At 39.2% G+C, this 23,116-nt stretch overlaps 3 protein-coding genes across 3 annotated transcripts; 1 reads left to right on the top strand and 2 right to left on the bottom strand.

Annotated features, from left to right (window-relative positions):
• Window positions 1–15,727: 15,727 nt before the first annotated feature.
• Window positions 15,728–17,002, top strand: J3458_020385 (uncharacterized protein; the record flags this gene model as incomplete). Its single annotated transcript, XM_066122006.1, has 2 exons — window positions 15,728–15,916; window positions 15,986–17,002. 2 exons carry the CDS (start codon window positions 15,728–15,730, stop codon window positions 17,000–17,002), a joined length of 1,206 nt encoding a protein of 401 aa, XP_065972996.1.
• A 1,957-nt stretch (window positions 17,003–18,959) lies between these two features.
• J3458_020386 (uncharacterized protein) lies at window positions 18,960–19,660 on the bottom strand. Its single transcript, XM_066122007.1, has one exon. It carries the CDS (start codon window positions 19,409–19,411, stop codon window positions 19,049–19,051), a length of 363 nt encoding a protein of 120 aa, XP_065972997.1. The 5' UTR covers window positions 19,412–19,660; the 3' UTR covers window positions 18,960–19,048.
• A 1,319-nt stretch (window positions 19,661–20,979) lies between these two features.
• RPS2_2 (40S ribosomal protein uS5) lies at window positions 20,980–23,026 on the bottom strand. Its single transcript, XM_007815760.2, has 3 exons — window positions 22,679–23,026; window positions 22,173–22,430; window positions 20,980–22,030 (listed from the first exon to the last, which is right to left on the bottom strand). The coding sequence occupies exons 1-3, from the start codon at window positions 22,928–22,930 to the stop codon at window positions 21,773–21,775; spliced, it is 768 nt and encodes a 255-aa protein (XP_007813951.1). The 5' UTR covers window positions 22,931–23,026; the 3' UTR covers window positions 20,980–21,772.
• Between the last annotated feature and the right edge of the window lie 90 nt (window positions 23,027–23,116).

Genomic DNA, 23,116 nt, shown 5'->3' on the forward strand with positions numbered 1-23,116 from the left:
GGAGTACTCCGTAAACAGAGCAAGACCGCACCGTCTCGTGTGACTTCCTGGTACAATAAACTGCGGCTGTAGTGGGTAACTGTGGCTGATGCCACAAATAAAATGTCGCCATCTGTTTGGATGTTAGTCCCAGAAGGGCTCAGAGTTGGGTATGTCTGACGGTCTGTTAACAGCCTGAAATGCGAATGGGCTACTGAATCTCACAGCCGATGTATCGCTTGAAATGATGATTAGCCACAAGTCGACGTTGCTGTGCGGCTTTCTTCACGGAAGCCAAGCAACGGGACTCGGGGTCGGTGTTGGTTCCATGGCGCACGAGGCATTAATAAGTTAGGAATAGCCAGCACATCAATAGTAAGCCAACAACCAGCCACTCTCATTCACAAGAGATGTTAGCGCTTCACAGTCGCTCAGTTTCTTGTTTGAAGATCGGTGTAGGACCAAGTGTATTTTCGGCAACGGATTGCGAGCCCTAGAAATCGACAGGCAGCTAGTGTGTAGGCCAGCGCCAGTGTCATACGGTTTCCTCATGAACTGCACATGTGGAATTGCACACTGTTGTGTATAGTGACGAAGTGAGTGGGAAAATGCTGTCATTGGGCTCCATCTAGACAGGATAAGGAACTAGCCTTCCGAGTCAGTCAGCAGGCAAAGCCGAGTGACCCAAGCTCATGCCAGGGATCGTTGCCTGGCAAGAGCTTGAGTTTGCTTTATTTGTGCACATGCGGGAAGCAAGACTTCCACCCACCCCGATTACTACTCAATAGTCGACCAGGGACATCAGTAACAGAAGGTTCCATACAGAGCAAGTTTCGTAAATCGGTTCCCTGTCCCAGATGGACGCCTTGTAGTGATGCGTCGTCAATATGAGGGCAGCTTGGCCATGCGACTGCAATATGCGTTTGACGCGGCCGTCCTATCGACGCACAATCGTCACATGTAGACTACTAACGTCGTCAGGTCAGTGGCCTATACTCCGTACATGCATATATATAGCCAAGCAGCTCAGGTAGCCCGGGACGGTTGACATCGCTCATTGCATTGGCAGACGTGGTCTTTGTTAGGAATATTTGGCCTGACCGATTGGTTGGGGTTGAGGTGCTCATCTTGACACGCATGACCTCGCTCACTCGTGCCGAAGCGCGTTCCTGGTATCTGATTGGATGCAGGATACGACGGAGGTTGCCAACGTTCATGGGGCCAGGGCACCACGATGAGTCGATTGCAACCAACGTGTCGAGTAGCGCAAGAGTTATGCAGTTCCCAGACTGCCTATGTTGACCGTCACATCTAAAGAGCGGTTCCATTGGTTGTCGCAGGCAGAGCTACAAACCCAGCCCATGGCTGCGAAGAGATCCAACCGTTCTATCCCAGTTGCTAAAGCAAATATTGATGAGGTCTGGTTTGTTGCAAGGACGTCCTGGTTCGACTTGAGACGATCGCCACCACTCCGTGTGGCTGCGATACGTCTTGCACAAATACTACCTTTTGCCTCCTAGTGCAAAGCCAATTGTAAATGGTGGCTCTGACTCTGACCAAAGACGTGCTGCATATCGCGAATACTTGGCAATGCACCGAATGCCAATCAATGGGTCTGTGAGGCCTCAAAGCCAACTTCGTCATGCGGCTATTGCTTTCTGACAACTGCGAGAGAGACGCACGAACCACGACGAGTTGACAAGAGTGGCCTGTTGGTTGTGAAGTCGGAGCTGTGCTGCTGCGTATGTACAATAAAAGGCAAGATGGCAAGACTTTTACCACAAAGACGAAGAATGGGAGTGGCTTTGTTGGAAGAGCAGGGGCAACTTCACCTACTATTGTTCGCTCTTTCCAATTTCAGGAGCTTTGGCTTCAGAGAGGGGAAGCACGGGATTTCCTCGTGACCCAAGGATCAATGTTCCAGATGTAATGTGTGGTTTGAACATTTGAACATTGGGACTGAGTCCGTGTTCAGTGTCCCACGCGCAAGCGCACGTATTCCGCCGACACGTCTGCAAATGCTATATTTACTACTCATCATATGTGCGCGCGGCGGCATGTCCCTACGAGAATCCATGACTTTCAATTGAGCAGCTCGAGCCATGGACACAGACCATTCTAATTTCGATGTGGCATTGTAATGGACAAACATCCAGCATCAGTCCGCAGACGGCCCTGCTGCCAGAACACAGAGCAACGGCTTCCGCATTCGTCCTTAAGGATGCCGATGACTGCACGTAAGCCAAGCCGAGATTACGGGGCGCTGTTGTACAACGCAGCCCGGATCATACGGAGAACCAGGCCTTGCATTTATCTGCTACTAGTACTCCGTACTACACCGTACAATAGGTGTAGTCAAGCCACGGCTTGTCAACAACGATTCCCTACTCGTGCCCGCCCCACTATTTTAGGCGTCTCGTTTCACTCACCACCTAAAGGTGGTGCTAGACAGCAAGGCGAGCCACCTACTAAGGCGGGTTACTTCATATAAAATGTATATATAATATATAAAATAAAAGGAAATAAAATACTTATTATAATATTTTAAATTCTATGTAAATATAATAAATTGTAAGTATATGATAAAATTAAATTTTATAATTTTATATCTGTTTATTAAATAAATATTTAAGTTTTAAATAAATATATAAAATTTTTAATATTTTTATAAAAATATTAATTAAAATATATAATAATATCTTTTAAAATATTTAATTATTCTTAAAATATAATATAATATTTATAAAGTTTTTTAATATAATATTTAATTTTAAATATTAATAATATATATTTTAAAAGAATTTTAATATATTATAATTCCAGGGCTTAGCAAATATCGCCTAGTATACTACGAAGAAAGAAACGCTATATACATTAATAAAAGGCACGGCCCTAGTACGTGAGAGGCTTAAGAAGAAAAGAATTAAAGCTATATAACGCTTAAAGGTATTAATATTTTTTCACTTTATTTAAAGCTATTAGGCTTTAATTAATAAATATTATTAACGAAATTAAAGATAATAAAGCCCTTAAATTAAAGGGTTTTTATTAGTAATTTTAATTAAAAACACTTATTATAAAACGCTTATAATAGAATATTTAATAGAGTAAAGAGACTTTTATGAATAATAAAGTAATAGTAACTTATACTTAGTACGTTATATAAAGAATTTACCTAATAATACTAGAATTATAAGAATAGTATTATAAACCTAATATAAGTTATAAGAAGCTTTAAAGTAATATACTTAAGCGCGCTTAATATAATTAAATTTAATTATATCTTATAGTTAATTAATATTAATCTTAAAAAGAAGAAGCTTATATTAAATACCTTATTATTAAAATATATATAAAAGAAGATAAAAGATAATTTAATAATTATAAAAATATAATATTACTTTAACTTAAAGATAACTTTAATATTAATTTAAAACTATTAAGAGATTAATAAATATATAAATTAGCTTATTAAGTAATTATAAGAAATTACTTAATTAATAGCTTTAAAAAAGAGAAAGAGTAAGCTTAAAGAGGAATTTTAATAGACTAATTATATAATTAAGGTAATAATAATTACGTGTTAAGTAAAGAGAGCTTAAGTTAAAAGGTATATAAAGCTAAACTAATAACTTTATTATAAGGTAAAAAAGGCTTAAACTTAAATTATAATTAAAGAAAAAAGAAGTATATAATAAAATACTTTAAGAAAGATATTATTAATTAAAGAAAGCCTTTAAAAACTAAAAAGATAAGTAAAACTTTAAAGTTATACCCTCTTAAAGTAAGCTAACCTTTTATTATTATATTAAGATAACTTAAATAACTCTATAAAGTAATTAATTATAAAATATATTAATAAAGCTAATATTCTCATTAAGAAATTTTTTCTTAAGTTTATAATTAACCTTAATACTATCTTAAAGCTAATTTTTCTTTAACTTAATATTATTTATATTTTAAAAGAAAATTATATTAATCTTATTAAAATAAAAATAACCTTAATATTTATAATAAGCTAAAAGACTCTTAAAGATAATAAGATATTAGTTAATCTCTTAAAAGCTTATAAGAGACCTATTATTAAAGTAATTACTTATCTTCTTAATAGCTTACTTAAATACGCTTACTTTTTAACTTAATTTTATATTATTAAAGTAATTATATTATAAAAGCTAATAAAAAAGCTAAGAGACTATAAGTAAGCAAGTAATTAAAGGCTAATATTACTCTTAAATATAATAGGTAAAGTTATAAAAGCTATAATTATAAGATAAATTACGTGAGTTATTAAGGTAAAAGTAATACTTTTAAACCTATAAATAAAAAATAAAAGAAATAAATTTATTAAAATTACGCTTAAAATTATAATAAAAGTAATTAAGATAGCTTAAAGTTAACGTAATATTACCTTACTTTTATAATTTAATATTAATAATATCTTTAATATAATTAATTACCTTAAACTTATTTAAATACTTTTAAAAGTAAAGCTCTTTTATTAAATAATTACGTTTATTTAAGCTATAATTAAGTTAAGAATAAGTTACTTATACTTTAATAAATAAATATCTTAGGTTTATTAAATATTAATAGGTATTTTATAAGGTTTATTACTCTTATTAATATTATTTTTACTTTATATTACCTTACTTTATAAATAACTTTAAAAAGTATTAAATATTCTTATTATAGGTTTTATTAATAATATAAATATTCTAGCCTTTAATAAAATATTAAATTAAACGTAATAATACTTTAAAACCACTTAAAATATATACGTAAATTAAATAATAAATATTAAAATTTACTTTAACTTAATAAAAAGTAAGCTTATATACTTTAATTATATATAAACGCTAATAATAATACGCGTTTACTTTAATAATATAAAGATATTATTAATAATTATAAAAGTATACTTCTTAAATATATAGCTTAATTAAAAGCTTACTTAGAATAAATATTAAATAAAGATTAAGAATAAGTTAACCTAATAATAGCTTACTTTTATCTCTCTTATAATATTTACTTAAAGATACTTTTATAAAGAAGCTAAATACTTATATAATTAAGTAATCTAATCTATTATTACTTATAAAGTAAGTATATACTATAAACTAATAAAGTTATATAATAAGCTAAAAGGTATTACGTAATAACTTACTAGTAAATAATTAAAATACCTTTAAGCTATTATTAAAGTATTTAAAGCTATCTTAATCTTTTAACTTAAAATAAAAGTAATTATTTTACTATTAAACTTTTATTTAAATTATATAAAAAGACACTTTAAATAATAGCTTAAAGACTTAAAGATATTAGGTTAAATTTATATAATATATATATTTATAATAAGAGTACTTAAATAAAAGTATAGCTTATAAAGAAAACCTAATAAAGAAATTATATAATAGCTATAAACTTAAAGTTAAAGTAATACTACGTAAAAGATACTATAAGTAAACTAATAATATAGGTTTTATTATTAACATTATAAGGCTAAAAATTATTACTTATAAAGAAACGTTAAAATAATAAAGAATATATCTTAACTTAAACTTATTAAGTAAAGTAAGAGAATATACTTAAATCTACTAAAATATAAAATAATAACTTTAATATAGCTATATATTAGCTATATACAGAGCTCTTATAAATATAGTAAATACAAGTGTATTGTGTATTGTATTTTATATTGTATTGTATTTTCGTGTATTGTATTTAAATACATTACATTACATTAGTAAAATACCTATAAATGTATTTTAAGTAAAAAAGACCCTTATTTTTTTAACTTAGAATTATAAGGCTAATTATAAGGGCTATAAAGAAAATTTTTATATCATTTAAAAGAGCTAAATCAGCTCTTTAAAATGCTCCACTTTTTACTATTATAAGTTACCACATTAAAAAGTTATAAGCAATTAAAAATTCGCCCCGCTTTACTTACTTTTTATTTTAAGACATAACTTTAAAGCTTAATATCTCGCTTAATATCCACATTTTAAGGTTAATTTTTAAAGATCTAAAATCACGTGATTTTTAGCTTTATTTTAATATATAATATGCTTATGTAAGCATTTATTTATAATATTAGATATTTTATAGCCTTATAATACATTTATAGGTATTTGTATCTTGTAATGTATTGTAATATATTATAATACAATACAATATAATACAGTATAGTAAAAACTACAAAAAATACAATACATTTAGAGGTCTAATTAGATTAATTTATTCTTAATTTTTATTTAATATTTATTTTAAATAAGCTTTTAATTAAATTATACGCTTAAAAAGTATACTTTTATAATTATTAATAATATTTTTATATTATTAAGGTAAACGTATATTATTATTAGCGTTTATATATAATTAAAGTATATAAGCTTACTTTTTATTAGATTAAAGTAAACTTTAATATTTATTACTTAATTTATACACGTATTTTAAGTAATTTTAAGGTATTATTACATTTAATTTAATATCTTATTAAAGGCTAAAATATTTATATTATTAATAAAACCTATAATAAAAATACTTAATACTTTTTAAAGTTACTTATAAAGTAAAGTAATATAAAGTAAAAATAATATTAATAAAAGTAATAAACCTTATAAAATACTTATTAATATTTAATAAACCTAAGATATTTATTTATTAAAGTATAAGTAGCTTATTTTTAACTTAATTATAGCTTAAATAAACGTAATTATTTAATAAAAGAGCTTTACCTTTAAAAGTATTTAAATAAATTTAAGGTAATTAATTATATTAAAGGTATTATTAATATTTAATTAAAGAAGTAAAATAATATTATATTAACTTTAAGTTATTTTAATTACTTTTATTATAATTTTAAGTGTAATTTTAATAAACTTATTTCTCTTATTTCTTATTTATAAATTTAAAAGTATTACCTTTACCTTAATAACTTATATAATTTATCTTATAATTATAGCTTTTATAACTTTACTTATTACGTTTAAAAGTAATATTAGCCTTTAATTACTCGCTTACTTATAATTCTTTAGCTTTTTTATTAGTTTTTATAATATAATTACTTTAATAATATAAAATTAAGCTAAAAAGTAAGCGTATTTAAGTAAGCTATTAAAAAGATAAGTAATTACTTTAATAAAAGGTCTTTTATAAGCCTTTAAAAGGCCTATTAGTATCTTATTATCTTTAAAAGCCTTTTAGCTTATTATAAATATTAAAGCTATTTTTATTTTAATAGAGTTAATATAATTTTCTTTTAAAATATAAATAATATTAAGTTAAGAGAAAATTAGGTTTAAAATAACGTTAAAATTAATTATAAACTTAAAAAAGAATTTCTTAATAAAAATATTAGCCTTTTTAATATACTTTATAATTAATTACTTTATAGAATTATTTAAGTTACCTTAATATAATAATAAAAGATTAATTTACTTTAAAAGAGTATAACTTTAAAGTTTTACTTATCTTTTTAGTTTTTAAAGATTTTCTTTAATTAATAATATCTTTTTTAAAGCGTTTTATTATATACTTCTTTTTTCTTTAATTATAATTTAAGTTTAAGTCTTTTTTACCTTATAATTAAGTTATTAGTTTAGCTTTATATATCTTTTAACTTAAGCTCTCTTTACTTTATATATAATTATTATTACCTTAATTATATAATTAATTTATTAGAATTTCCCTTTAAATTTACTCTTTTCCTTCTTTAAAGCTATTAATTACGTGATTTCTTATAATTACTTAATAAGTTAATTTATATATTTATTAATCTTTTAATAGTTTTAAATTAATATTAATATTATCTTTAAGTTAAAGTAATATTATATTTTTATAGCTATTAAATTATCTTTTATTTTCTTTTATATATATCTTAATAGTAAGGTATTTAATATAAGCTTTTTCTCTTTAAGGTTAATATTAATTAGTTATAAAATATAATTAAATTTAATTATATTAAGCGCGTTTAAGTATATTATTTTAAGGCTTTTTATAGCTTATATTAAGTTTATAATATTATTTTTATAATTATAATATTATTAAATAAATTCTTTATATAATATAATAAGTGTAAGTTACTATTACTTTATTATTTATAAGAGTCTTTTTACTCTATTAAATATTCTATTATAAGCGTTTTATAATAGGTATTTTTAATTAAAATTACTAATAAAAACGCTTTAATTTAAGAGCTTTATTATCTTTAATTTTATTAATAATATTTACTAATTAAAGCTTAATAGCTTTAAATAAAGTAAAAAAATATTAATATCTTTAAGCGTTATATAGCTTTAATTCTTTTCTCTTTAAGCCTCTTATATATTAAGGTTATACCTTTTATTAATATATATAGTATTTCTTTCTTTATAATATACTAGGTAATATTTATTAAGCTTTAAGCTAAGAGGCTAATTATATCTTATTATTTTCTATTCTTATATTATTATTAGGTTAATATTAAAGCTATATTATAGTATTATATATATAAGTATATTTTTCTTATTAATATTTTAATAAAGAATTTTTATTATTATTAAGTAAAGAGTTAAATAATTATAATTAATACTTTTATTAAAAGGGTATTAATTAAGAGATAATTAATATACTATAATATTTTATTTAATTAAGAGTTAATAGTATTATAATAATTATAGCTTTCTAATAAACGCTCTCTCTTCTTTATAAAAGATTAGTTTTCTATTAAGAATAAGTTACTCTTAGCTTTTAATCTTAAGTAATATTTATTATTATAATATAGCTTAATAAACCTTATTAAGCGTTTTATATATACTTCTTTAACTTTATTCTAGTATTTCTTTAATATAAGATAAAAATAAGATTAAGTTAAATACGCTTTAAAGTAAAGAACGCACTTTTCTTTAGTATTTAATATAATAATAAAGTAGCTTTCTTCTTTATCTTTATATTAAGTAATAGCGTATTAATTACACCTTAATATTATCTTATAATATTTAATAATATAGCTTATCTTATAATAATTATAATATTAACGTAGGTTAAGGGTTTTATTATAAGGTTTAATATTAAATATCTTAGCCTTATATATAAGTTTAATTTAATATAGCTTATTTACTTACTTTATTCCTTTAACTCCTAGAATTAAAATTATTTATATTATAGTATTACTTTAAAGGTAATACGTTATAACACGTATAATCTTCGCGTTATTTTCTCTATTAAAGTTAATTATAAGGTCTTCTTTTCTAGTATATTAAATAAAAAAGGCTTTTATTATAATACTAAGAATTCTTATATAAATTATTACTTTTAACTTAAAGATAGCTTAAGTTTAATTTATATTTTTCTTAAAGAAAAAGATATTATCTTAAAATATAATAATTATATCTTTATTAAATAACCTACGCGTAGCTATTATTATATTACTTTTTAAAGCTTAATTTATAGCCTTTATTATATCTTTAAAGATTTAATTTTAAAGTGCTTTTATAATTATAATATCTTTAATAATAATTTTATAATATTAGTAATTAAAAATAATTAAGAGAAAAGGTTTTTAGGTTTACGCTTTAATTAAGCTAATTATAACGCTTACTTAAGTTCTTTATTAAGTAATATTATAAAGTACTTCTTATACTATAATTATAATTATATTATAAAGCTACGCTTTTATAATTAAGGTATTATTAATAATAACTATAACTTTAACGTAATATTATATTACTTTTTAAGTGGTATACTTCTTAAATAGTTTTTATATACGCTTTAATAAAGCTATTAAAATAAAATTAATTAATTTATTATAAATAGCGCGTTTTTTATTATTAAGTTTATCTTAAATTACATTTAACTTAAAGTTATATAATACTTATTTTATAAACTATTCTTTACTTATATTTAAGTAATAATAGCTTTATATAAGCTCTCTTTCTCCTTTATTTATTATTATTAGTATTATATTCTTCGTATTACTCTTATTATAGCCTTAATATAATATTATAATAAGAGATAATTAAGTGTAAGGAATTTAAATCTTAGGTTATTTTCCGTTTTAAAGGCGATCTTAAGCTAGCGTTATAGTGTAAGAGCGAGAGTAAAAGGGGGAAGGAGGAAGGGAAGGGAGGAAGGGAAAAGAAAGGAGAAAAAGAGAGAAAAAGAGAGAAGAGAGAGAAGAGAAGAGGGAGGAGAGGAAGAAGAGGGAAAAGGAAGAAGAGAGGAGGAAAGGGACGAGGAAAAGGAAAGGAAGAGAAAGAAGGGAGAGAAGAGGAGAAAGGGAGAGGAGAGGGGGAGATGGAGAGGAGAAGGGGAAGGAGGGGAGAGGGGAACGGGAGAAGAGAGGAGAGGAGAGGCGAAGGTGGAGAAGGAGAGAGGGGAAGAGAAAAGTAAGAAAGAAAAGGAAGGGAAAATAGAGAGAAAAAGGGAAAAAAGAGGAAAAAGAAGAAAGAAAAAGGAAGGAAAAAGAAAAGAGAATAGATAGAGAAGAGAGGAGATGATGAGGGAGGAAGATGAAAGGAGAATATAGTAGAATACGGATGTAGAGAAGATATAGACGTGTATAGATGGGTATAAAAAAGAATGTGTAGATGTATTAGTTAAAATTATAAAATCTTTTATTGTAATTATATTATAATAATATTATTATTTGTTAAGAAGATAATTTTTTTATTATAATAGTTATAATTTTTATTATTTTTTAAAATATTATATTATATTATATTATTAATATATAAAATTAAATAAATAAACATATATATATACATATAAAGTAGCCCGCCTTGGTGGGTGGCTCGCCTTGCTGTCTAGCACCACCTTTAGGTGGTGAGTGAAACGAGACGCCTAAAATAGTGGGGCGGGCACGAGTAGTGCACCCTAAACGCCGCCCCTTTTTGGAGCCATGAACACATGGTCCGAAAAATCGGAGCTATACGGCTGGCTATTTCCAATGATGTCGGGCATAGGGAATATAGCTCTGTGTGTTCCGGTGTTTTCTCGAGGACAACATTGCCTAGAATTGAGAGTCGAAACGGTCCGGATTGGGTATTGAAGATAATAACTCCACTCGGACGAGACAGGACTAGACTTTTCGTGTGCCAACTGGAAGACCAAGTCAATGACACCTTGTAGGATACGATTTGCCGGCACACCAGAACCTCATGGAGACAATTGGAGCTGTTCTGGTATGAACAATTAAGTTACAACACGAAGTCCAAGGAACGATGGGATACCCAACAGAGGATCCGCGCCTAGGGGCGGACAAAGTACACATAAGGCAGGGCTGTGAGCTCCAAAACGCAAGACCTGTGCGAGGGCGTGGATAGAATATGGGAGGGAGACAGCGATGTCTGAACGATGCAACAATCACAAGTGCCTGTCATCAACAAGCACGATATGCAGAATTGGCGGGCTGGATTCCGTGTTTGACTGCGGTTTATACTTTTATTTATTTATGTACTTCTTTGTTTGCCATCATGATGTCGTGGTTAATAGGTAGGGGCCGGAAACAGGGGCCGAGTGGAGGAAAAAACACGACTCAAAATGTACTCTGTACTCTGTACACCCTTGGATGATTTCGAGATGAATGACAATGCAGTACAGCACAAAAGGTTTGGAGCACAAACGGTGGCTGCATTAGCCCCAGCCTGGTCAGGCCGACCCAAAGAACAGCCTCACAGCAGCACGACAATGACGCCAATACCACGTACAATATTGGAGGGCTGAGGACCCAACAAACATTACGAGTCGATGACAAACATATAACGGAACGAAAAGTGACTGCTATCAATTAAGGCTTCTGATGTTTACTCACAACAGCTGGGTGATCGGATTACGGCCCTGCCTTTTTTTTTTTTTAATTCTTGATCCTTACCTTCGGTGTCTTCAACCGTCCCTTGCTCATCAATTTCCGTCTGCGGGGGTCAACCATGACGCTGTGCAAAATTGCATGCTGGATAAGGCAATTACAAATGAGACTAGTGTTTTATGCTAGGTCCGATCATAACTGCTCACCATCCCCGCCTGGCGTATGAAAGTTTTGGGCCATTATCCATTGTTCATCATTGATAAACCCCTGTCGTCTTGGAAATGGGAAATTGGATAATTGGATAGAGGCAAGGAAATGGAAACACCCGATCAACGCTTCGTTCAGATTCGAGACAGCTTACCAGGAACCAAGGACACATTAAATGCCAGGCATGGTGAGCTAAATGGTGCATTGTCCGGGGAGGGTCGCGATCAGATTACGATCTCGATACCAGGTTGTTGTTTGTGATGTTGCCCTACCTACCTTGGATGCATGTGTGTGTCTGCAATAAGCGTCCCGATGCCCAGCCACGAACCACCGCCAACGGGCTGAAGTGTTTGCCTTGCGGCTGTGTTTTCATCTTTGACGGCGGTCTGACTCCTGCATCGGGCGCATGAAACCAGGCAGGTAATGGGCAAGAAGTGAACACACACACTTCTCAAACGCGTAAGTCGAATCTTACATGGAGAACAGCGCATCATGTTCGTGAGTGCTCCATATCGCGCCGCCAAATGGTGGGAGGTACGCGGAATACCGGTCCCTTGGCTTGTCAACGGTGAGTTAGGCGTGGCGGCGCGATCGATATCGAGCTTCCGAGACGATAATCAACTCTCGCACTCATAGACTTGGTGACCATGATGCTAGCAACTGCCAAATTAGTCTATAGATACAACCCTGTTTGGATATGCAAAGCATGTTTGCACACGGTCGCAAATGAGGCCATGTCCTACAGGCCGGGTCAGAAACACACCAGCACGGGCATCATGGCAAAATAAATGCCCTGCTGGGTCTACAAATAGGTCGACAAACGAGATGGCAATGTTGGAAGGTGCCAACGCATGCACATGCCGTATGTATAATACGCACAATTATCTGGTGCATTACCACTCACGACTGTGACGGGGATGCGGGCGCTCGTTGCGGCACACCAACCCCTTGTGGGCTCCAGCCAGGTAGTGGTACGGAGACTTCCAATCTTGTTTTGTACGAAGCAGCATGTAATAATGTAGGTACAGTATGTCGCATGTCGTGTCTGGCGTTGAACCTGGTCGGATGGTTCAGGCTCAGTCTGTGATGGTTTGCGACGCCCAGCTCGGGTCCACTCGAGCGACAAGAGGTGTCAGCCAAGACACCCCCTCCCCAGTCGAACGGGGTCTGGTGCCGTCGAGGTGCTTTGCTGCCGCGATGTGCTCACCATCCATGTCGGCCGTGGGCCAAGTGTTGGCGTCGTGGTTTGCTGGAGTCGATGTGTTTGTGGCCACACCCATCAGACGACAGAAGCGCAGGATTAGCGTCGTCAACTTTGATCAATTCAAATGTTGCAAGTGGACGCGCTATTGCAGCCTGTACAAGCCCGTCCTGCCTACTTCCAGGTAAGTACCTGGCCGGTGCCAGGCCCCCAGCTGCCCCAGTGTGGCCTCCGACGGGCCACTCGTCGCCTCTGGCTCCATGCACGCAAGTACCCAGGTACCTTGATAGAGGTGTCGAGGTGCCCGCTGAAGCTTCCTAAATTGCTGCTGAAATGTTCGTCCTGTCGTCCTGTTGGCCTCTGCATTTGTGCTCTCTTGTCATGCTCCTCCTCTTCTGACCTCAGACCAGGGGACCGCTGCGCTTCCGCACACATGCACTTGGGCGCAGGGACGGGCTCGCTCGTGGACTGCTCGTGGAGCACCTACCTAGTAGTACTCGTGGGATACCCGCTGCAGCACCTGGCGCGGTGCTGCTGCTGCTGGTACCCAGTCAGTCCAGGCTGCTCGACTGCGGGCCACACTCCTCCATGTCGGTACTGGCACTCCGTACCAAGTACACACGCCCAGTTGTATGTAGTACGCTCTGCTCCCAGCTCCCAGCTCAGCTCTGACCCTCTGGCTCGTTAAAACTACTCCAGACCTCTCCTCCAGTCATTTCATCTCTGCTCTATCCTCCTCCTACTTTTCTATACCACCTCCCTTCTCCTCTTTCTCTCCTTCCTCTCCCTCGTTTCCTATCCATTCATTCCCTCATCCATTCCGCCTCGTCCTGACCCGTTCGAGCAACTAGGTCAGATTCGAGTCTGGCAACTGGACCGAGGAGAATCCGCCATCACGCATTCTCTCCCCACGGCCCGATCCCCCCCGCGGCCGCCGTCTGTATTGAAAGGATAGGAACAGGAGGCTTCTAAGCCACCGCCGCCCCCCCGACTCGGATTTCAACTCGAATAGAGGCAAGGGATTATAATATAAAGAGTGGAATACGGAAACACCTTGACTGGTATTCTTGCTATTCTACTTCTTCAGTTATTCTCCTAGTCGCTGCTCACTCGGCACCTTGGTTTGTCCTTCGCCCTACGTCCCCAGAATTCCTCGGCGCCGAACAGAGGAATTTCGAATCAAACCCGTCCAATCCGCTCGCTCGCTCCCTTGGCTACCCGTCAACGCCGCATGTTGACCCAGCGTTGCTTCCCGAGACTTTGATCCTGTTGGGCATTGACACCGTTGCTTCAATTTCAGCTCAGACAGATCTGGCCCTGATACCGTCAGTTTCGCGCCGAAGACACTTGGGTGGTAGACTTATGCCAACCGCTTCCTGCAGTTGGCAAATAAGTATTCAATCTTACGTGCTCGTATTTCACTCCGTTGTCGTGCTATTCGTTTCTCTTGTCAGCAGATGATCAGCGTCTTTCGCCATAGTTGGTCAACCTCAGTCAGATTAGCCAGCGTCGCTCTTCATTGATCGATCCGAATCCCAAAAAAAAAGAAAAAATTCAACCTGGTCCTATTGAATGATTATTTGCCGTACATCAATTTCTCTGCATCTCTTGGGTTACTGAGCCAAGTTCACGACGCCATCAGTCTTCCTGTATGCAGTAGACAGGTATGTTGGATGGAGCTCGTCCCGAAATTAGCTTTCAATAAGACGTCCCTAATCAATGTCGAGTTTCGCCCTCACTCAGCTGCGTGCCGTGGCCGACTTTTGCATATCTCAGCTTGCTCCACTGTCGCGGTCGACTTCAATCCTGGGCATTGCTTGTGTGGGAGACGTTAACTCGTTGGTCCCACCCAATCACAGGACCGTCTCAACCGTTCTGCTGCATCTTTGTCCTGTGCCTTTGCCTTTTGCCGGTAAGCCATCTCTCATCCACCAACGCCATCATCCCTTGTTCTGCTGCTTCTGCCGGGCGCCCCTTTTGGTGCCGATTCATCGCATTCCTTGTGCCCGGCCAAGAGGCCCTCCAGCCAAGGGAGTGGCCACATCAAGGGGAAAAGTCCCCATTACCTGAGGGATGGCAGCGGGCCATGTTTCTCGCGCCAGCCAAGATCGACCACATCAAATTCTGCAGCGGGTCTCCCATTGCTAACGAACCGCGTCGATATTCTACAGCTCTGTCAATTGGCATCTCGTTTTTAAACAGCTCCTCGTCCAATCCCTTCTCCTAGACTACCGGTAATCGAGTCCATGGTCTTGGTTTCTTCCCAGCCACAGTCACTCTTTTCTATTAGTTCTTGACCACACTCCTTTTAATCTTCTAATACCGTAATTCCTTGTGCGCGCGGCACTCCTTGAAACGCGCCCAAGCCCATTCTTTATTCAATCGTCTCCGACCTCAAGATTCCTGGAGAATTTTATTCAGTCACTCTTTGACTCGAAAGGCCTCTCGCTAGGCCTTCATAATATCACAACGTCGTCGAAATCGAGACACAAGACAACACTCTGGCATCATAATCTTCATCATCAGCATCAGTTTGTCCGGTAACACTCAACATGGCTTTCCTTCACACCGACGGTACCTTCTTCATCGACTCCGACGAACCTCTCCAAACCCGCATCGATGCTCGCACAGCTGCCAAGATGATCGCACGCAACAGGCAAGATATCATTGCCGGCGAGCTATCACGACTTGCCGGAGAGGAATACTTGGAGGATATAATGCAACACATGAGGCAAATGGAGGCATGTTTTTACCCACAGTTTTTGTAACAAAAGTATACTGTGTTTTCGATTGCTAACCTCGACCTGTAGAACGAGACGCTTCCCGACGCCAGTCTTATCGACATGCAACGCGAGATCCAATGGTTCATGAGACCCTATCTTATCGACTTCCTCGTTGAGGCCCACGCTGCTTTTGCCCTATTACCGGAGACGCTCTTCCTAACGGTCAACCTGCTGGATCGCTACTGCTCAAGGCGTGTCGTGTACAAGCAACATTACCAGCTGGTCGGCTGTGCTGCCTTGTTGATCGCTGCCAAGTATGGCGACAAGAAGGACCGTGTTCCTCAGATCCACGAGCTCAACAACATGTGCTGCGGACTATACGATGCCGGCATGTTCACCCAGATGGAGATGCATGTCCTGAACACTCTAGAGTGGACCATTGGACATCCTACTGTTGACTTCTTCTCGCAGCTGATAGTAGCAGAGGAACATGATGACAGAGAAGTCGAGCAGATGGCCGCATACCTCAGCGAGATTGCCCTCTACCACAGAGACTTTGTTTCAACGAAACCTTCGATCATGTCCCGTGCTTCATTAACACTCGCTCGAGCAATCCTTGGGCGCCCAGAGGCTAACGACGGGGAATGGGATCACAGTGAGAACGTCACTCTACTGGCACTCTCTCAGCACCTCAGCCAGCCCTCACCGACTCTAGCTCGGAAATATTCTACTCCTCACATGTCTAGAGTCTCACAAAAGCTGGTCGACTTCATGGCCGGACAGGCTGCCATGGCCGCACGCAATGCCAACCCACCTACACCACCCAGCGACATGTCTTCGAAACAAGGCGACATTTACAGCACTCCCCAAAAGGGACACGGTGCAGCTATGGGATTCGAAGGGTATCTGACACCTCCAATCACACCTGACGGTGCTTGCTTCGGCAACGGAAACCAAAATGTGGCTAAGGATGCATATCACATGCCCCCGCGTTGCCCCGTCACGCCAACGCCACAGCAACACCACACCAGTTACGCCCAACAAGCGCGCCAGTACATTGGCTTCCCTACACAACATCAATTACACGGCATTCATCAACAATAGGATTTTTGGTCTCGAGCCCGCATTGTGTAGTTAAGGGCAGCCCCAATGGGGTCTCCGAGAAGGAGAACACCTACGGGGTAGGGATCTAATCAATATCCAACCCCGGCATCGCTTGGACTCGACATTCCAAAAAATAACAGCATAACATCACCACACTTTTCATATTTACTACGTCATGGCATTTAGCGATTTGATATTTTTTTTCCTTTTTTTATATGTATGGCAACATTTTGCGCATGAAAAAGAAAAATTTCCGCAGCAAGTCTTGCAGGCACCAAAAAAAATGGCACATTGATCATACCCCATTTTCCTTCCTCGAGTTTTTTCTTATAATTTTCTCTGGTATCACTTATTTGCATGCTACACTTTTGCAGCCCGAAAAGGATTGTCTTTTCATGAGAAAAAGTACGGACAGTGTTGTAGGAAAGGGCTCGAAGGAACTGTGGAATCATTGGGATTTGTGACGGAATGAAACAAACAATCGGGCCAGCCTTGGAATCGACGGGAGAAGTAGAACGGACGAGGAATCTGAGAATGCGAAAATGGCCCATACTGCACATTGGGTGGAGCTGAAGAGAATCGACAGAACAAAAAGGGGATACCAAGCAGGGAGGCGAGACTTGGGGGGCCGCTCTGGTCTCAATCAGGCAACGATGAGGCCAAGGTGCTCATGACTCTGTACAATTCTTTCGAAGACCGAAGAAGGGGAATCCCGGGGGGCGAGCAATCATTGCCATGGTTGCGCAGCTCAATGCGGCGTCGCTCACGCGAAGGGAGAGAGGACTATGGGCTCTGGGTGGATATGATGGTCTCTGTCAGGCATGCACATACACACGTATCTAAGGGAGCCAGGAGATGATGCTCAAGTGCGGAGTAGCCCCCTAGAGCTGCTTTAGAAGGACGCAGCAATCACAAAGACAAACCATGTACATAAGAGCTGCTCTGCATAGCGTTTTCTTTTTTGGAGGGACGAAGGAGTACATTTTCTCCCAGCCAGGATAAATGGCGTGGTGGTGTACATATTTCTCGCAACCAGGCCTTCAGCACACCCTTTTTCGGTCTTTGAGTGCCTGTATGCAGGCAGAAGAATAAGAGAAGTAAAATTCTTTTTTTTTTTCATATTGCATGTTTCCAACAGGGCATTTTGAATGGTGAATGTTATGTGAATGTCTACTACGGAGCTATGTGGATGTATGCGCCATGCAGCCTTCACGCAAGCCATTTGCATTATTTGCATCATTTGCACGATTAATTATGTCGCGTGCATTAGTTGCGGCGTGGGGTCTTGCATTAAGCACCAGCCGTGCCAAGTACCCTTATAGCCAGTCGAGCTGCCAGACCTGCAAGCCTTGTGCATATTCAATCATGCCCAGGAGCCAAATGAAATATGCGTTTATTGCGCATAGTCACTGCAAGCCTTAGGGGGGTAAAGAAAGGAGGAACACGATGTAGCGTCGTGGCATCTTAGCGCCTCACATCACGGAAACGGAAATGATGTTAATGCTACTAGTACCTAGTCTACCTGGAGGTACCTAGTACCCAGCAGTTACTCCGTGTAGCAGCAAAGAGTGCGTTTTTGGAAGCAGCATCCAAAATAGCATGTTTGCTCGTGCTCGGCCAGGATTCAGGATGTAGAATGCCCACCCTCATTTTTACGCCTTTTCCGTCCGGGATGCCCAAAGTTCGATGGTTGGACACGGCGAAAAGTTGGACTGAGATCGAGATCTCTTTATGCTGCTGCTGTGACGTCAGCACGGGCGGGTCTCATTTCGGCGCTTCTTACACCATGTGGTTGAGCTAGTCGGTGGTGGCCGTGGGTACATATGTGTGTAGTCAGGGGAAGCGACGCTGTCGAGGGTATCCCCGTGGTATTGACAGTGGATTAGTGGTGGTGTGCTTTCGTTTGGTCACGATGCCTGGCCTTGCCCAACAATTTGCTGTTTTGCCCATCTTGGTCCGATGGGCATGTACATTTAATCCAGATGCGCGTTCCAAAAGGCTAAAACCGCGGTGGGCATCCTCGGCCCTTTGGCTCGGGAAACGCCTTCAGGACCGTGGTGGTCGGGCTTGGTCCTGCCGACACGGATGGGCACGCTTGGTGCAGTCGGAGGTTGTCAGTTTACCGGGGGACACAAGGGCGCTTCCAAGACTTTGTTCCTCAGGGCTCCTGAGCAGCGTGTCTAGCCGTGGTGAACTGATGAGGCTGCAAAGGTCCATACCAGTCCCGCGACAACTGGTTGGCTGGTATGCCAAGGGGCGAAGGGCCAGCCAACCCGGAGCAGAGGCCTTGACCTTTTCGAAAGGTACCAATGTCAGCTCATTGTATCTTGCCCAGCTTAGGAGGACAAGGGGCGCAGATACGAATGGAATTTTTCCTTGTCCATACCAACTATCCCATGCGCAGGACATTGGCCCGGTTTAATGTGAGCTGTAGAACCCGGGAAAGAAACTTTGGGCCCCAAATTGCAATGTAGAGGATTGAGTGCTCTCAAATTCGAGCCGAGGAGCCACGTTGTCGCCATAATCTCAATATACGGGGCCGACAAGATAGTTTCAACAGTCTACACAGTCACACTGAACCGCTTCGGGAAGAGGCGAGCATTCCCCCTCGCGGATGAGTGCTGCTCGTCTGTTGAATTCATAATCCCGGCATCTAACCCTCTACCACTTGCCTACGGGGTGATTCCCGGGGAGAATGCCTGCCAAGGGGAGACAAACTATCCTATTGCGGTGTTTCCATCGCCTTCGGAGTCAGTTCCTGGCCTTGGAGCACAAAACATGATTCATATTGAACATGATTCATATTGGGAAGTGGGTGGCCCCGTCTTGCTTGAGTTTTAAGATGTCAGACTTTCCGAGAGCTCCAATCAAGGACCCGATTATCGAGAAGTTATTTCTCCACGAGTTGTGTCCAGTTGCTTGTATTGTACCACAGCGGCAGCGACATCCCATACCAGAGGCGTATCTCAAGGGGAGGCGAGAGACATCAAATTGGCGAGCCGATGAAGCGACACAGTCCGGTGAAACTGTTCCGACAATTAGAAATGGGCACCGAATTGATTTCTTCTAACGTATGTCTCCAATCTCTCCTTCTTCACGTTTCAGGGGGATGAATCCGCGGAGCTTCGAGGCTGGATGCTTGACAAACTATATGTCAAAGTCCTCAGTGTCAAGGACCGACGTATGCTGTGTTCTATTACCCGGGTGCATCGTGATGGGCCAAGTCGGCCAAATTGATGGTAACTTGAACCAAAACGGCCTATTCCCTCCCCCGTAAGGTCTCCCCAGCTGACGCCGTGTTTGTATAAGAGTTGAGTTGGAGTTCCTGCACAGAAAGGGAGAAACCAGACAACGTACCCGGCTGTGGCACGGTATGGCTATCGTATCTGAAGCATATACTGGGCGCTTGGCAAATAAAGTTTGCCAGATGCCGTGCCGCTGCTTAGCTGTCCCTCGAAACGATATTCGGGTCGTAAACTTTCCCTTGTTCCCTCCCGTCGGCCGAATGCCCCGAGCCAAGCAGGAAGCAGGGGACGTCGACCTCCGCCATGGAAACGGCAAAGGCATGCATATCAATAGCATCTGCTAACAAGGCAATCGTGGTAGGCAATCGTCTACAGATACTAGTAAGCCCCGTAGCTGTAATGCTGTGACCAATTCACCCGACGCCCTAGTTCGCGTGGCCCGGGGTTGTGGTGGAAGGCTTCCAATGCATTTCTTGAAGACGTCCAAGGGCGGCAATATTGGTGGTATGCACTGCTGCGAAGGGTTGTGTGTGGGCAAGGGCATATTGGGTAACGGACTATTTGTTTATGGAATTGTGCTTTTGTAGGGTTGAAGGGTGTCGTCGTTCCTGGCGGGGAAGAGGCTCTACTGGAGTTGCCCCTTGCAAGGGCATCGTTTGTCGCCCTCGCTGACCTACCAGGTGATCAGTCAGCCGAGTATACCGCCTACGGACTCTCACTGACTTCTATACTACGAATCTGGTTGGCTACTGTGGCGTTATTGTTGACAATTTTAACCAGTTGGAATTGTGCCCCTGTTGTTCAGACTGTATGTCTCGATGACGTTTGCTTAGTTACTCGTCGGTAATGGAGTTGTGAATTTGACGACAATCTGTACAACTGCACGAGAGACAACCTCCACCAAATACCTCGACGACGCGTGAGAAATATACCATTTACTTATCTGTCCAAACATATCCATACTGTAAAGATATATCTCCAAAAGCTGCCAGACACGTGGATTGATTTCAAATATAGGGCTACCCTGTACCCTTTGCCAGAATGCGAACCCTAAATGAGAAGGTGGCTTCGATATGGAGCTCTCCAATGCGTAAGTCGGACCAGGCGTTAGAGTTCACAGCGGTAACCTGCTATTGAGCAATATTTACCGCAATTTACATCAGTTTCCCTCCCCAGAAAGCGGAAACACAGGTCGCCGCACCTCCATGGAGGGAGGAACAGAGATGACTTAGACTATCGCATTGCCCAGTATTCGCTGCTAATACACTCTTGCAGTTGCAATACCGACCATATGTGAGCATCTCCTAACATCATCGTCTCTGCCAACACCAGATTCATTTCATTCACGTTCACTCATCATCAAGACACGCAGCGTTTGAATAGGTTGAAAGATTCATCATTTAGACCATGACCATTATATCTCGTGGCCCCAAGTCAAGATGCCCTAACCGGCCAACCATGCAATGAAACACAATGGATAGTGACTCCGCGCACCCACTTTTCAGCCCTCGTGAAAAACATCCTCTTAGTATCGCTTGCCGTCCCGCAGGGTATCCGCAAACTCCTCCAGGGGACTCCGGATGAGCTTGGTCTCCTTCCACAAGTTGGGCGTGAGGAAGCCGTAGGTGTTGGAGACGGCGGCAAACGTGGCCTTCAGTGTGTTTTCGAGGGTCTTGGTCGAACCGGCGGACGATGTGTAGGCGTCCTCGACACCAGCGAGCTGGAGGAATCGCTTGACAGCGGGGGAGGCAACGAGGCCAGTACCACGGGGGGCAGGGATTAGCTGAGACGAGAACGGTTAGCTGATGATTCCATCTCTCTTGTGCAATTTTCCCTCCAGCAAGCCAAATCGATCATATTGAGCTCGCTCACGTGTCTTGTGATTGAGGTCAAGAGAGGAGTCAGAGGCACAGGCGTGTACGTACTCGGACAGTGACGGAACCGCACTTGCCGCTCTGCTTGGAGGGCAGGGAGTGGGGAGCACCGAGATTAGTACCCCAGTAACCTCGTCGGACGGGGATGACGCTGAGCTTGGCGATGATGATGGCGGCACGGATAGCGGTAGCCACTTCCTTGGAGGTCTTGATACCGAGACCAACGTGGCCCTCGGAGTCACCAATGATGACGACGGCCTTGAATCGGGTTCGCTGACCGGCGCGGGTCTGCTTCTGGACGGGCTTGATCTATTTGGAGAGAAATTCCATGTCAGTAAATCAGATGCTTTTCTTCGTTGCGTTGTGATTCGGTATTTGCGCGCATTGTCCTCGCCAATTGCAATCCTCTAGCATCGATACCTCGGCCATATAGAGTCCGAAAGGACACAGAACCCCTCAATTTTGTATGCTCGCTTCTTTCAGGACTGCATTGTCGGACAATACTCGGACAATATCGAATCGGGGCAGTTTTGCCCTGTTTTGCTAGTCACTCGTACCTTCATGACCTCATCCTTCAGCTTGGGGAGGAAGTTGTCGACAATCTGGAACTCCTTGATGGGCAAAGAGTGCAGGTAAATCTCCTCCATGCTGTTGATCTTGCCAGCCTTGACCAGTCTGCCGAGCTTGGTGACGGGCTGCCACTCCTTTTCCTCGCTCTTGCCGCCGCGGCGTCCACGGCCACGACCACGACCACGGCCACGGTCACCACCTCGGGATCCAAAACCACCGCCACGTCCACGGTCAGCCATTGTGATTGATGAGTTTTGCGGTTGTCGTCGAAAAAAGAAATTCGGCGTGGGCGCTGGTGTTGTCGCTGGTTGGTGTTGGGGGGGGGGAGAGAGCCGGTGGTGCTGGCTGGGTAACTTTTTCGCAGGCGGCCCGGCGGGGTGGGCTGGCAATCCAAAATCCGGGATTTTATTTTTTTAGGTGCGCTT

This window comes from Metarhizium acridum (assembly GCF_019434415.1).
Source record: "Metarhizium acridum strain ARSEF 324 chromosome Unknown scaffold_573, whole genome shotgun sequence".
Lineage (NCBI taxonomy): Eukaryota > Fungi > Ascomycota > Sordariomycetes > Hypocreales > Clavicipitaceae > Metarhizium > Metarhizium acridum.